At 53.0% G+C, this 15440-nt stretch overlaps 1 protein-coding gene across 2 annotated transcripts in view; it reads left to right on the plus strand.

The window, feature by feature from the left end:
* The window catches only part of MGAT5B (alpha-1,6-mannosylglycoprotein 6-beta-N-acetylglucosaminyltransferase B), a 66271-nt gene that overhangs the window by 15264 nt on the left and 35567 nt on the right, over positions 1-15440 (plus strand). For both annotated transcript variants that reach the window (XM_024761038.1, XM_024761037.1), the window contains exons 4-8: positions 8612-8727; positions 9259-9332; positions 10357-10527; positions 11366-11530; positions 12224-12393. In XM_024761038.1, the coding sequence (XP_024616806.1) occupies positions 8612-8727; positions 9259-9332; positions 10357-10527; positions 11366-11530; positions 12224-12393 (696 nt within the window). The remainder of the gene's footprint in view (positions 1-8611; positions 8728-9258; positions 9333-10356; positions 10528-11365; positions 11531-12223; positions 12394-15440) is intronic.

A 15440-nucleotide genomic window follows, 5' to 3' on the forward strand; every position in this document is an offset into this window, starting at 1 on the left:
CTTCCCGGCTGCCCCCAGCTGTGCTCTCACCTGTCTGGGCTGTGGATCCAGCCTCTGTCCACAGGTCTGTTCATCAGGGTGAGGGCAGAGGGTCCGGGTCTCCTCCTTGGCAGGCCTGACTCCTGAATGTGCTCCTGCCAGCACATTCAGTGTCTCTGGTTTCTTCCAGTCCTGGCCTTGCCTCCCTCCCATGCTCTACCCTTCATCTCCACCCCCTCCAGCTCCATCCCCAGGAAATAGCAACAATCTACCATGACCAGCGGAGCCCATCAAACCCCAAGGGCAGAACCATAAATTTCAGGGACACTGTTGCTTCTGGTCTCAGGGCAAGAAAGCAGTGGGTGTGTCCAGGGCACGCTGGGGCTGCTTGCCCCCACTCCCCATGTGCACAAATACCGCAGCCCCCTCCCCACCTTATCCCCCTCCGGCTGTCAACATGCAGCTGGTGGGCGAGAATCCTGCAGACACGAACCCTGCTGTGTTTCTAGCAAACTCTTCAGTGACCTGCACTTGGATTTCTCACGTTACAATTATCTGTGGCTTAAAAAAGAACAACCTCCACTGCCCTCCTTCTGCCCTTTGGAAGCTTCTGGGCTGTGCCTCCCACTTATGGCTGGTTTATCCTCAGGGAAAACAAATTTGCCTTTTTTAGCCTAGGAAAACAAAATTTGGGATTATTTGCAGATTTGTTGCAAATGGCATCATGTTATGTATCCTAAAACCAAATAGTAGTGATCTCTGAATTTTCCATAAGGCTTCTCTGCAGTGGCAAATGAGGCCGGGGTTTGAGGCTGTCTGCGTTCAAGCCGGTCCGTATTTGTTGAGTGCCTACTGTGTGCGGGGTCTGGGCTGGAGCATCAGGGATGAGTGGAGAAGACCCAGGAGACAGAAGTCAGAGAGCTCTGTCCTCAAAGAGTGTCCGAGCCTCTTAGGGAGAGGGAGCCAGCACCCTGTCCCTGTGCAGAGGAGATGGCAGGAAGGAAGATACATCAAAATTCTTGTCTGTGGGTAAGGAGTTGAGGTTTTTTTCCCAATTTTTTTAAAGCTTTATTTAAAAACTCAAAAATGCTTCTAGACATTCCTGGCCATCTCTTTACTGGCAAGGCCAGGTGCCGGGGAACGTAGCTTCCCTGGGGTTCTATGTGTGAGGGTGGGGAGATGCTACCGGTTAAGATGACTTCAGGCTCAATTTTAAAAGATATGCCTCACTTTTCTCAGGCCCTGTGCTGGGCCCAGCCCCTGGATTTGCCCCTTCCTAACAGGACAGATCTGGGAGCGTGTCTGGCTCCTGGGCTGGGGAGAGGCCAGACTGGTGGGTGTCGGGGGTAGTTGGTGGGTGGGTGAGAAGGTCACTCCAGGGCAGACACCTATCAAATGTGCCAGAAGTGTGAAGGGTTAAACATCCCTAATAAAGACAGAGGTTCTCAACATCCAATTATATGCCATTTGTAAGACAGGCCTAAAAACAAATGACTCAGAAATTAAGAATAAAAAGAAACGTATCCAGGACACACAAAGGGAAAGAAAGTTTAGATAGCAGTGTTTATAGCAAACAAAGCAGAATTTGAGGCAAAAGAACATTCAACAGGACAAAGACTTCAGCCTCACTAATAATAAAAATCCCACCCTTAAGAAATGGTTTAACTTATCAAAGTGACAAGTATGTTTTAATTATAAGACTTTTATCCTTGAGGGTACAGCCAAATAGACACATGTACTTTGAAGATACTTAAAAGCACTACTATTAAGATGACAATAGGAAAAGGGCCAGTACAGTAGGGATATCTGTGATGGAATAAAATGTAACCACTAAAAAATATGTTTTAAAAGAGATTTACTGACTGGCAATGTATTTATTCATACAGTCTAAGTAAAAGAGGCAAGATACAAGGCGTATGTAGCAGGATCTCAGTGTGTCTTAAATAGAATAAACATATGAGATGTTAAAAAGGAAAATCCTCCAGGGGAAGTCTGGGCCCTGGGTTGTGAGTGGGGCCTCTATCCCCTGTAGTCTGGCTTTGCCCCACCCATGGGGTACCACTCCCTTCCCCAAGTGATGAAACCACACGCAGTCCAGCTCCAGCTCTCTTCCTATCGATAGTGGGAAGACATCTATCTATCTATCTAATATAAATATATATGTGTACACGTACGTGTATATATATTTCTTGGTGCAGGAGAGAAGGAGGGTCTTACTTGGGGAGGGGCAGGCAGCTCCTTGGTCATCACTTGGGGGCACTCACAGCATCAGGACCTCTGATGGGAATGAGGCAGGGGCTGAAGCAGAGGAGGAGAGCAGTAAAAATGCAGGGAAGGCTGGACACCAGGCTGGGGGTTTCCTGTGTCCCGTGTGGTGTGCGTGAGAGGTAGACAGATAGACAGACAGACAGACAAACCCAGAAAGTACACATCTCCTGTCTGTGGTGCTTGTGTTTCTGGCTGTAGTGTTTGTCTACAGCACGTCTTGGTACGTGTGTCTGCGGGCCCCTGTGAGCTCGAGTCTGTGTTTTAAAAGGAAAGCGATCAGTTTCGTAGTGAAATAACTCACAGCAAGCATGCTGGCTGGGTGCGCAGAAATCAATGTCTCATTAATTGAATGCAACCCTCATAAATCACGGGAGGAACTCGCAATTAAACCTCCTTCCCGTGGCTTCCTGGAGAGTTGGCGCTCAGGGCCAGGGGACTGAGGGCTGGAATCAGCGATGGCCTCGTGGGGCTGGGAGGAGGGGGCTGAGCCTCAAGGGGGCCTTTGAGGGGCCTGGCCTGTTGGGAGGTGATGCCTGGAGCTGGTGTCCTGGGGGGAGGTGGCCACTGGCTACCAGCTGGAGCCAGAGTTCCCGCCTTGGCTCTGACCCCTGGCTCCTGGCCCTGGGTGGTGGAGGGAGCAGGGTGTCCTGAGGCCAGTGGGTGGCCTGTGGTGTTGGTTGCTTCTTCAGGGGACCCTGGGCCAGTGCTCAGAGGCTGGCTGCTCCTTGGAGGCCGGCTGGCTCCAGGAAGCCACTTACACCCTAGCAGGAGGGGCTGGTGGCCCATCTGTCATTGTGAGTGAGGAATGCTCAGATAGGTGTTTGAGGATTTAGAGAACCATGAATGCTTCGAATACCCCAGGGAGGCTCCCTGGGGCTGAGGAGTGGAGTGGGCGGGTGACCGGGGGCCTGTCTTGGCCTTCTTTTACTTTCCAAGTAAGAATTGATCATTTTGGTGGAATGCCTGGTACTCAGTATGTGTGCACAGAGGCCCAGGGCTCACAGTCTGAGCATGTTGAGTTATTTTGCAAATACAGTGGGAGGGAGCAGGGCTGGCCCAGAGCGCCAGTGTCTGAGTCTCCGCCCCGTCCCCAGCCTGCAGTGCAACCTTGGGAAATCATTTTACCTTCTCTGGGCCAGTTTCAGAGCTAACTGAAGTAGCAGTAATAATGATTAATGATGAGAATAGTAAAAGCGGCTACCCCCTACTGGGTACATATTATGAACTTTGACCTTGGCCAGCGGCCCAATGAGGAAGATCCTATTCAGGTCTGCATTTGACAGATCTGAGGGAACTGGGCTCAGACAGGAAAAGGACTGGCCCAGGTCTTAGGGCTGGAGGGGGCCGAGCCTGCCTGCCCTGTGGTGCTGAGAGCCGGGCAACACGTGACTGTCACGTTGGTGGGGGAGGGGTGCGAGGTGGCATCTTCGCCAGGCTGAGAGGATGGCTGGACCCTTAGGGCTGGCGTGATAATGCAGAATGTCCCCAGCTTTTCTGCCCCGGCCTGGCACCTACAGATTATAGGTTGGGGCCAGAGAACCTCACTCCTCTTGCTGGGGTGCTTGTGGGGCCCCTCCCACACTGGCTCAGGAAGAACCTTTTGCTACTGGAGGAAGTGCAAGGCCTGGGCCAAACCTGCCTCAGCCTGGAGCCCAGGCACCTATAGAGTCCCGGGCCTGGAGGGGGACAGCGCAAGGCTGATCCCCTGGGCAAACTTGGGTGGGAGCGGGGGGGACACAGTTTAACCAATAGCAAAATAATATTTTATGACTGCATTGCCAGAAAGATGCGTATAGTAACATTACATATTAAAACCTTTTCTTTGACCTGCAATTGTCTCCCGATGTTTAAAGAAATGGAAACACTTTCGTGGACCCCTAAAAGCACTATGGGCCCCGGTACTGAACTGCCTGGGCCTGATGGGGAAGCCAGCCCTGCCACCACCCTGACCCCATGGTGACAGCACTGTTAGCTGCCGGCAGCTGCACACCGTCTCCCCAATCCATCCCCCCTTTTTCCTTTTCCCAAGTCATAGATGTGCTGCGGGACATCTTCTTTGATTGTCATTTTAAAAAAAGCTTCCCAGGGAGAGAAGCCTAATCCCATATTATTTGAAAATAGAAAGTGCTGTGCGAATGCTAAGTCCAGTATAATAATAGTGACGCCAAGTAATTCTGCTCTGAACAAGTTGAACTTGTTAAATCAGACAGATACCATCTGCACGGTTTTAAAGCCAGGGCTGGTGATATGTTTTATGCAAAAAATGCTTATCAGATGAAAATTGCTGAATCTCCCCAACAGTAAATTGCTTTGCTCGGGAGTTAGACTTATGAGACTTCCTCTCAGGGATGGGCTGACCACTATAGGTAGGGAGTAAGAGCGTCTCAGGCATTTTTTGAGCATTTACTGTATGCTGAGCACCTGACAGTCAGCCTCATGTTTAATCCTTGCAGTTAATCACTCTGAGGTAGTTGAGATTATTCAGATTTTATATGAGCTAACCCTCATATAAAGGGTTATAAATCAAAGGGGTTCAGAGAGGTTAGATAACTCGCCCAAGGTCACACAGCTCTCCAGTGGAACCAGGACTTGAATCCAAGACCTCAGACTCTGGGGCCCTTTCTTGGTCCAATAAGTCTCGGAATAATGTGGAGAGTCATGGACCTAGAAGTTTGAGGAGTCAAGGGCTCCCCCGCCCCCCGTGGCTCTTCATCTCCCATGAAGGGAGCAGCAGGATGGAGGCTGGACTTCTGCAAGAGGAGGGTGGGTGGGAGATAAGACGTTCCGGACAGCAGGGTGGCAGGAGAACCTGGGCTCTTTTTCTGTAGTGGATTAAAAGCCGTTTTCCTCGTTTCCTAGGGCTGCCGTAAAAACTGACCACAAACCAGGCATCTTAAAACAACAGAGACTTATTTTCTCTCCATTCTGGAGGCTGGAAGTCCACAATCTAGGTATCAGTAGGGCCTCACTCCTTCTGAAGTCTCCGGGGCAGGATCCTTCCTTGCCTCTTCCAGCTTCTGGTGGCTTCACGTGTCCCTGGCTTGTAGACACATCACTCCAGTCTCTGCTTCCATCGTCACATGGCTTCCTTCTCCCTGGGTGTCTCCACACGGCCTTCTTATAAGGGCACCAGTAACTGAACTTAGGGCTCCTCCAGTGTGACCTCATCTTAACTAATTACCTCTGCGGTGACCCTATTTCCAAATAAGGTCACATCCTGAGGTTCCAGGTAGATGTGAATTTTGGGGGGACACTATTCAACACAGCACAGTGATGGAACTCTGGGCATGTGGCCCGTGTGGGGCGGTACCAGGCTCCACTTATGATAGCAAATCCCTGTTCTTGAAGGCGCAGGACTCCTTTGGGGGTTTTAAACCAGCCACTCATAGCCACCCCCAGGCATGGTGGTGACCAGAGAGGTGGATGGAGCAGAGCCTGGACAGAGAGGTGACTTCAGGAAGGCTTGAAGTGAGGTGAGATCCCTTCCAAAGTTTCCAGGGACCTGGCAGGACCCCCACTGGTCCCACACAGGGGTAACTTGTGCCCTAAGGTCTCTGGTTAGAAGCTGGAGGGCACCCAGTCCTTCTCCACCTGGGAGCCCCTCCTGTTGGGCCTCAGCCGCCCGTGCTCTGGGCCAGCCCTGACCCAGCAGCTGTCAGGTCTGGCCTTCTACCCTGTGGCCACCTCCCTCCATCACCAAAATGCTCCTTCCAGGCAGTGCACTGTCCATCCTGTCCCTGGAGGTCAGTGGGGAAAGCATTCCACGGCCCTCATTCAGAATTTATTTCAGAGGCCAATGGACACCAAGGTCATCACGTTCCTTCTCTGCTGTAGCCCAGGCATTGTCAATGGGTGGGTGTCACCCCCTAAAGGGTGAAAATTGGCTCTTGTAATTTTCACTATTACAATGGTTTGTGGCCCTCCACAGGCTATAGTGTGTGTAAACAGATCTGCAGAATATCGGTGGAGTTGACATTTCAAGGGGGGAGGGTGAGAAGGGGAAACAGTGTCTAAAAAGGCTCCTTAAGGGGGTGATAATGAGAAAAGGGTGGGAAACAATGGTCCAGCCCAAATCCCTTCTGCTGCGGCTCCAACCCCATCTGCACAATGATGATCGCTAACGCAGACAGGGCTGCTTTCACGCAGGCATTGCCATCCTGTGTGCCTTACACCTTTCCTCACTGAGTCCCCCCAGTGCTATGAGGGAGGTGCCACTATCTCCTCCATTTTATTTGATTTTTAAAAATTTTTATTTATCTTTAATTTTGGCCGTGTGCACGGCTTGCAGGATCTTAGTTCCCTGACCAGAGATCGAACCCGGGCCCCCTGCAGTGAAAGTGCAGAGTCCTAACCACTGGACCACCAGGGAAGTTCCTTTCTCCTCCATTTTAAAAGATGAGAGCCAGAGGCACAGAGAGGCTAAGTGACTTGCCCAGGGTCACACAGCTCATAAGAGGCAGAGCTTCAGCTCATCTCTTTGTGTGTCGCTGTAAATTGGAGATGAACTGACTGTTCTCTTCCCTATAGCATTCCTTGACAATCTGAAGACCAAGGAGAAATATTGCTACTTCCTGCCTGAGGACTTTCTTGAGCAAAAGAAACATCATCTTATATGTCTTTGCTCATTCTTATTTGTAATTTCATAGAAGGTTGTTGAAGGTTGAATTGTGTCTTCCAAAGGGATATGTTGACCTTCTAACCCCCGGTACCTATGAATATGATCTTATTTGGAAATGGGGTCTTGGCAGATGTAATCAAATTAAGAGGAGGTCATATTGGATCAGGGTAGGCCCTGATCCAATGACTGGTGTCCCTATAAGAAGAGGAAATTCGGATACACACAGAAGAAGGCCAAGTGAAGACAGTGAAAACAGAGGCGGAGGAGACTGGAGTAATGCGTCTACTAGCCCAGGAACGCGGAGGACCGCTGGTCCCAGCCAGAAGCTGGGACAGATGCTCCCTCAGAGCCTCCAGGAGGAACCAACCCTGTCGACACCTTGATTTCAGACTTCTGGCCTCCAGAAGTGTGAGAGAAGACGTTTGTGTTGCTTTAAGCCCCCCCAGTACGTGGTCATTTGTTACAGCAGGAAGTGAGTAAAAGGCAATGCCATTTTCCATTAGAGTTTGGAGAGGGTGGACCGGACTGTGTGTGCACGTGTGTATGTGTGTGTGTACATGTGTATATGTGTGTGGAGGGCTCGTCTGTCACCCCCTTCCTGTCACCTCTGCCTTGTGTCCCCACCCCCACCTCCGTGTCTCCCATACCAGTTGCCTTTCTCTGTAGATGGGGCCACGCCCTTCCTCTCCTTACAGAAGATAGAGGTGGGGGGGACGGGGGGCAGCCCGAGGGGCCAGGTGGCCAAGGAGGGGCACCACTCTGCCTCCTCTGGTGAGAGGTGGGGTTTACAGACCCCAGAGGAGCCCAGGTTGGAAAAATCCTCCTTCGTATAATTCTCATTATGTGCGGCAATAAAGACCTTACAATAAAGTCCTTGTAAAGGGATAAATGGAGCTTAAACAGGGCCTGCGGAGCCAGAGGAGGTGGGGAAAATCAAAGGAATTGGAATTATCGTCTTCAGAAAAAGTAAGCAGCTTCTTGGAGAAGGGCCTCCAGAGCCTTCCTTGCTCCGAGACCCACGTGCCAGCCAAGTGGGATCTGTCTCAATAGAAGTTTTGGCAATGAGATAAATACTGCATCTGATGTCTAATAAACTTCTCTGAGAGGGGAGTAGTAATCAACACCAGGAAATAAATTCTCCAAAAATAAAGGCAGCACGAGTATTGATGAGGTGGAGGGCTGTGATGTTTATGGCACTAAACTCATTTAAGATCCTGGGAAGAATTCATTCTTGGGAACCCAACAATAATTTACTAGAGGTTTAATAGTTGGCAAGTCCCCAGGCTGCTCTGGGTGGAATTTACTTTGACAAGATACAATTCCTCTGGGAGAAAATAGAGAAAACAGACTCAGGACAGCCGGCTGTGCTCAGGAAAAGGGCCTCCATCGCCTGGAGATCCCTAAACAGATCTCGTCCAGGCTCTTGAATGGAATTCCTCTGCCCATGTCAGCCTCAGGCACTGCCCTTCACACGTGTGCAGACACACCTGGCACCGACAGATGTGGGCTTTCCCAGATGCATGCCACTTGGGTCCGTTGATGGTTAGCGAGCCCCTCCAGCCAGGGCTGGGGCAGCAGCGGCTCCATTTCCTGGCCTGACTTTACCCATCGCTACTTTTCCGTTTGGGGCAGGGCGGTGTCTGGGTGCCGGGGGCCCTGCAGTCCTGCTGCCTTTGCTGGCAGGCTGAGGCCTGCCCTGCCCGGGAAGGAGACCGCGGCAGGCTCACCCTGGCTTCTCCCACTTAGGCTACCCCCCGGGGCCGGCCTCATGGAGCGGATCCAGGCCATAGCCCAGAACGTCTCGGACATCGCCGTGAAGGTGGACCAGATCCTGCGCCACAGCCTGCTCCTGCACGGCAAGGGTGGGGGCCGGGGGCACCCCTCTACTCCCAGGAGGCCAGAGTACAGGGTGGGACGTCCGGGGTGGGGCCCTGATTTCTCCCCACGGCAGCTGCCCTGGCTCCCCGGGGCCCTGTGTCTGGCTCTCAGCGGGGTGCCTCAGGGTTCACCCCACCGTCCCTGGGTGGCCCCTTCCATTCCTCTTGATGTGGGGGCATCAGGCTGGGAGGCCCTACCTCTGCCCCTGTCAAAAAGTCAGGAGTACATTTGGGTGGATGCCCGAGGTCTACCCGTCCAGAAAGCTGGTTCATAGCCATTCAGACCAGCTCCGCACTGGTTCTGAACCCCCTAAGGAGGGTGGGAGTGTTGGAAGAGGGGGAACCCCAGGCACAGGGACCCCCTGGCGGTGGCCTTTCAGGGGAGAAAACTCAGGCCAAGGGTGGAGTGGCCTCCTGCACTGCCCAACCCCAGACCAGCCTACCTGCCTCACGCTTTCTCTACCGCGCTCCTCCTTGGACCCAGGTCCTCAGCAAGGTGACCTTCTCTCCCTGCAGTGTCTGAAGGTCGGCGGGACCAGTGTGAGGCACCCAACGACCCCAAGTTCCCTGACTGCTCAGGGAAGGTAGAGGTGAGGCCTGGGCCTGAGGCTGGGGATGGCCAGGGGCCCCTCCTCCACGGGGGCCATACCCCAGATTAGCTCTGTGGTTCTGCTCCTGGCAGGGATATCCACCATCAAGGGCCTCTCTGCCTGACCTCTGGACCCAGAACCTGGCACTAGCTGGCAGGGGCCCGCCTCAGGGAAACCACTTCTCTGCTTGGGCCATCTGCCTGGGGCACCAACCCAAACGTCCCAGGATGGCTCACGTTGCAGGGTTTTCAGTACTTTCTTACAGCAGATGAACTATTAAGTATACGTATGGCACCACCAGCAGCCTGATTCCCAACAAATTGAGACAAGGTGTGGACCTCATTCTCTCTCCCCCTCCCTCCCGGCCCAGCTGACCAGCTGGAGGGAGAGACCCCCTCCCTGTCCGCGCCTCCAGGGTCCCACCTCTGGCTGCATGAAGTCTGTCCATCCGGGGAGCCAGTCCACAGGCATAAAAGCCAGCCCCCTCACTGGTGCTGAAATCCCTAAGAGCGTGGGGTGTTGGCACTGCAGACCCCTTCCTTGGGGACCAGGTGGGGGTCACTGTGGATGAGTCCTGCCCTAGCCGCAGCCCTGGCCCCCCTCAGAGGCTGCTCCCTGACCTTGGCTTCAGCTGAACCCTGCTCTTGGTTACGGGCGGAGGACAAAGGAAGAGGGACCAGCCAGGCCCTGAGCTGCTGCACCTCCACTGTTGCCCCTGGAACCTTGGCCGCATGTGTCCTGGACTGGCCTCATTCCCCCAGGGTCCTTCTCTTTCTGGGCCTGGGGGATGGTGGTCCTGTCTGGCCTTCCCTGAGGCTCTCAGCAGCCAGGACACAGGGCTGGGTCCTAGGGCCCCGGTCCAGTCTCTCTTCTCTGCTTCTAGCCTTGCTGCATCTTTGGGGTGGGCCCCGGAGACCCTATCCTGGGAGACCTCGGGGTCCCCAGGGACATGCATGCAGGGGCTCACCGAGGGTGCGCACGGGGCTGGCGCTGGCTCCTTGGCCCAGGCTGGCCCTCTCCACAGTGGATGCGTGCCCGCTGGACCTCTGACCCCTGCTATGCCTTCTTCGGGGTGGACGGCACCGAGTGTTCCTTCCTCGTCTACCTCAGTGAGGTCGAGTGGTTCTGTCCCCCGCTGCCCTGGAGGAACCAGACGGCCACCCAGAGAGCCCGCAAGCCCCTCCCCAAAGTCCAGGTAGGTGTGGGAGTGAGTGGGCCGGCACGGGGCTGCCAGCCAGCTCTGCCAGGTGGGTGGGCTGCTCCCAGCCCGCCAGCCTGCGGGTGCCCGTCCCGACTTCTGCAGGATGCTGCAAAGCTGAGGCTGCTTAAGGGGCAGGCTGGGGCCCTGGAGGTGCCCCCTTAATGGACTGGAATAATGGTAATAATAGCTGTCACTCATCGAGGACTTCCTGTGTGCCACTTTATTTGTCCTTATGTAATCGCATTTAATAGATGACGGATCTGAGGTCTGGAGAGCTGAGTTAACTTCTTCAAGGCATATAGTTACTCTGGCTCCACTGAAAGGCGGCCTGGCTTCCCTGCCCTTGGAGCCCCGGCTCCGACCACTATCTACTGCTTCCTTGTCGCGGCTGGGATCCTGGGAACTGTCATAGCTGACCCCCTCACGAAGGGCTTGGGACAGGTGGCTGATTGGAGCTGGACTGGGACAGACCAATGTGGCTGGGGAGTGAGTGTTGGGGGGAGGAGAGCTGGGCTCCCTGACTGTGGGGACTGGTGGGCCTCTCAGAAAAAGTGGGAGGGACTTCCCTGGCGGTCCAGTGGTTAAGACTCCGCGCTTCCAATGCAGGGGGTGCGGGTTTGATCCCTGGTCAGGGGACTAAGATCCCATAGGCTGGGCGGTCGCAGCCAAAAAATAAAAACAAAAAACAAGAAAACAGAAAAAGGTGGAGAAACTAGAACAGGCCCAGCCTCACGGGGAAGGTGCCAGCCCCTGTGCCCAGGGCAGTGGGTAATGGCGGTGTCGTGGCTGCTGGGTGGAGGATTAGAGAACTGAGGTCTGGACCCTCCTCCAGGCAGTTTTCCGGAGCAATCTATCCCACCTCCTGGAGCTGATGGGCAGCGGGAAGGAGTCTCTAATCTTCATGAAGAAACGTACGAAGCGGCTCACGGCCCAGTGGGCACTGGCTGCGCAGCGCCTGGCGCAGAAGCTGGGGGGCACCCGGCGGGACCAGAAGCAGGTACCTTATCCTCTATGTGCATTGAAGGAGCTGAGCTCAGAGAGCTTAGGAAGGGAGCTCAGGGCCTCAGGCTGCCAAGTAGACACAGGGTCTACCCTTACAAAAGTTTTATTGCATTTGTTGGAATTTGAGCCGCGGGCAGGGGGAGGCAGAGTCTGGATAGATGCATGCGGTAGCCCTGGCCCTTTTCATCTTTGGGGCAGAGTGACACCCCCTCCGCCTTAGGAGTCCTGCAGTCTGTAGACATCTTGTTCTTGTCGGGCAGAAGAGTCATGGCATTTGCCTGGAATGTTGGGAATAATGTAGCCTGTTTGGGGGAAGTTCATTGGTTCGTCCATCTGTCTGTCCATCCATCCGTCCTTGCAATAAATATTTACCTGACTCTCTCATCACCCTGTTTATTTCTTTCAGAGTCCTTATCATTTCATGAAATTATCTCTTGTCTGTGTTTACTGTTGTCTACCTCTTCCATCTGGAACGTAAGCGCCTAGAGGGCAGGATGTGACTGTCTTGTTCACCTGTGTCTCCAGCGAGGTCACTCTGCCTCTTGGCCCCTCCGCTGTGCTCTGGTGCCAGAAAGCGCCCTTCCAGGCACAGCCTGGACACAGTGTCTTCCGCTGGCCGGGTCCCCCTGGGGCGGCAGGGCTGAGGGCTGCTGCTTCTCTGTGCTGATCCTTTGTGCCCCACAACCAGGTCCTTGTCCACATTGGCTTCCTGACGGAGGAGTCTGGGGACGTGTTCAGCCCGCGGGTGCTGAAGGGCGGGCCTCTGGGGGAGATGGTGCAGTGGGCAGACATCCTGGCTGCTCTCTACGTCCTGGGCCACGGCCTCCGGGTCACGGTGTCCCTGAAGGAGCTGCAGAGGTGGGTGCCGAGGGAGGGGGGGGGAGGAAGGGGAGTCCGTTGTCGCCCGGGAGCTCGTCGGATGGAGACATTCCTAATTCCGTCCTCTGGCTGCTCGGTCTGCCTCCTGCCCTTCTGTCCTCAACGCTGATGCCTAGTCATTTTGGGGGATGCACCAAGGGAGTGTATTTGCGTAGTGCTGTTCAAACAGGTCCTGGTCTCCATCTCGGGGCTACTGTTTGTGCTCAGGGACTGACCAATACTGGCTTGTGGAGTTGAGCCATGTCACACAGATGGGGTCCCCTCTGCCTGCTGTCCTGGTGGACTTGGTGCAGCCTCAGGGGTCCTCTTCTGGAACGGGACTCCTTCCTGGGTCTGTTCTGGGGGTTGGGGGCCAGGAAGACCTGGAGGGTGGTGAGGTGGGCCGGTGATGCCTACCCCTTCCAGTGCTTGCCTTTCCAGGGTCCCTCTGATATTGTTGGAGGTGGGAGACTAGTGATTAGAGTGGGTAGGATTTTGTGTGTGTGTGTGTGTGTGTGTGTGTGTGTGTGTGTGTGTGATGAGGTTTATTTTAACCACTGTATCTGTGGGATGTAGAAATATGTAAGATTTTTCTTCTTTTATTTAATAATATTTATTATATGATATTTGATACATACAAAAATATATGTACTGTATGTCATGAAGTACAAGAGTGGAGTGATCGCCCGTGGTTCTGCCAACAGACTGCCAGGGAAGTTCCTCTTTTGCTTTTTTTAAAAAAATTAGTTTTTATTTTTACAAATTCACGTATCAATAAATAATATATTGTTTAGTTTTATTTATTTATTTTTTTGCGGTACACGGGCCTTTCACTGTTGTGGCCTCTCCCGCTGTGGAGCACAGGCTCCGGACATGCAGGCTCAGTGGCCATGGCTCACGGGCCTAGCCGCTCCGCGGCATGTGGGATCTTCCCGGACCGGGGCACGAACCCGTGTCCCCTGCATTGGCAGGCGGACTCTCAACCACTGTGCCACCAGGGAAGCCCTTATTTTCGTTTGGTTTGAGCTCTGTAAAAATGACATCTGCTGTCTGTAACCTCCAAGACTTGTTTTCTCCACCCGTTATTAGGTTTTAAAGATTTCTCCACATTGCTGCCTGTAGCCCTATTTCATTCATGTTCAGTGCTGTATGATATTCCATTGTGCGAATGTACCGTAATAATTTATCACTTTTTCCTGTCTGTGGACATTTTCCCCTGTTTTTACGAGTTTTTTTTTTTTTTTTCTTTGGCTGCATTGGGTCTTTGGTTGTGTGGTCTTTCTCTAGTTGTGGCGAGCGGGGGCTACTCTTCATTGTGGTGTGCGGGCTTCTCACTACGGTGGCTTCTCTTGTTGCAGAGCACAGGCTCTAGGCATGTGGGCTTCAGTAGCTGCAGCCCACGGGCTCAGGAGTTGCAGCATGCGGGCTCTAGAGCGCAGGCTCAGTAGTTGTGGTGCATGGGCTTAGTTGCTCCACTTCATGTGGGATCTTCCCAGACCAGGGATCGAACCCGTGTCCTCTGCATTGGCAGGCGGATTCTTAACCACTGCACCCCCAGGGGAGTCCTTTACAAGTTATTTTGAATGATGCTGTGGTGGACATTTTGTACATGTCACCTGGTGTCCCTGGGTCAGAGTTTCTTTTGGGTATAGATTGAGTTTTTTCTTTGGTATAGACTTTGGTGCACAGTTGCTGGGACTTAGGGTGTCTGAAAATTCAGCTTGACAAGAAAATGCCAACTGTCTTCCTAAGTGACTGTACCAGTCCAGTCCTACCGTGTGTAGGTTCCCAGTGGGATACGTTCTTACCCGCATTTAGTGCTATCGGACTTTCTCATTAGGGGTGTGGAGTGGTACTGTAACATCTTGTTATGGTCCTAACTTGTGTTCCCTGACAGCTCATGAGGCTCAGCAGTGTGTTATATTTTTGGCCCTCCTTGTTTCCTCTTGATGAAATGCCACTTCACGTCGTTTGCTCACTTTTCTGCCGTGTTTCTCTTTTCCATATTGAGTTGGAGGAGTTCTTTATATATTATGGGTATAAATCCTGTGTATATATGTGTTTTAAAATCTTCGAAGGCTAATTTGTGGCTTGTCTTTGTACTTTCTTTATGGTCTTTTGTTTTGTTTTAAGGAACAGAAGGTCTTAATTTTAATGTAATCAAAGTTATCAAATATTTTCTTTACGGCTTGGGATTTTGTGCTTGGTGAATTTCTATTCCTTTCACTGGCATTGGGATAAGATTGTCTTAACTTTGTGCCGGGGTGTAACTAAGGAAGGCCTCTGAGTTGTTTGCCTGCAAATGAACTTTTCTCCATCAGCCCATTAATTTACTCTCAGGTGGTTTTCAAGCTAGAATGTGATTCCTCTCCAGAGCCCTCACACCAGCAGGATGGTCTGTTGGTTCTAGACGTCTTTCTCTTTTTCTGATTGGCATTTTGTCCCGCCCACGCGTGCTGGTGCCGTGTAGCGCGGAAGTGTTGGAGAGAGGAGGATGCTGGTGGGGACAGAGCCATCGACACTCCTAGGCCGACAGGGCCCAGGGGGTGCTGGTCTCGGGCAGCTAGTCAGCCTCTGCAGTTTTCCCCTGAGGCTTAAAGTCTGCCAGTGACTCAGGTAGAACTTCTTGTGACCTCAGTCGGAGAGAGAGTAGGGGGAGAGGGAGGCTGAGACTGGGATGTGCTTTGAAGGTTTACATCCCCATGGCTTGAAATTCACCCCTCTGGAGTCATCCTTTTAAGTTGATGCGCTTGTCTCCAGTAGGCCTAGTAAAGACGGAAAGTGTCTTCAGAGGGGAACGGAACATGTAAGTGTGCATGTGGAAGAGGGTCCGCTTTGAAGGGGTAGAAGGCAACAGGGACCGACGAAGGGGCTGCATGGTTGTGGCAGCATTGCGAAGCCCATCCCAGGTCAGGGGGGCAGCAGGTTCTGGGGGAGGAGGTGCCACCTTGAAATGGCACCTCTGCCCCATCTGTTTGAATGTCACCAGAGTGGGAAGGAACTAGGCTGGGAGCTGTCCCCGTATGCCGGTGCTGAACCGTCAAACT

The sequence above is a fragment of the Neophocaena asiaeorientalis genome, unplaced genomic scaffold, assembly GCF_003031525.2.
Source record: "Neophocaena asiaeorientalis asiaeorientalis breed wild unplaced genomic scaffold, Neophocaena_asiaeorientalis_V1.1 scaffold30, whole genome shotgun sequence".
Lineage (NCBI taxonomy): Eukaryota > Metazoa > Chordata > Mammalia > Artiodactyla > Phocoenidae > Neophocaena > Neophocaena asiaeorientalis.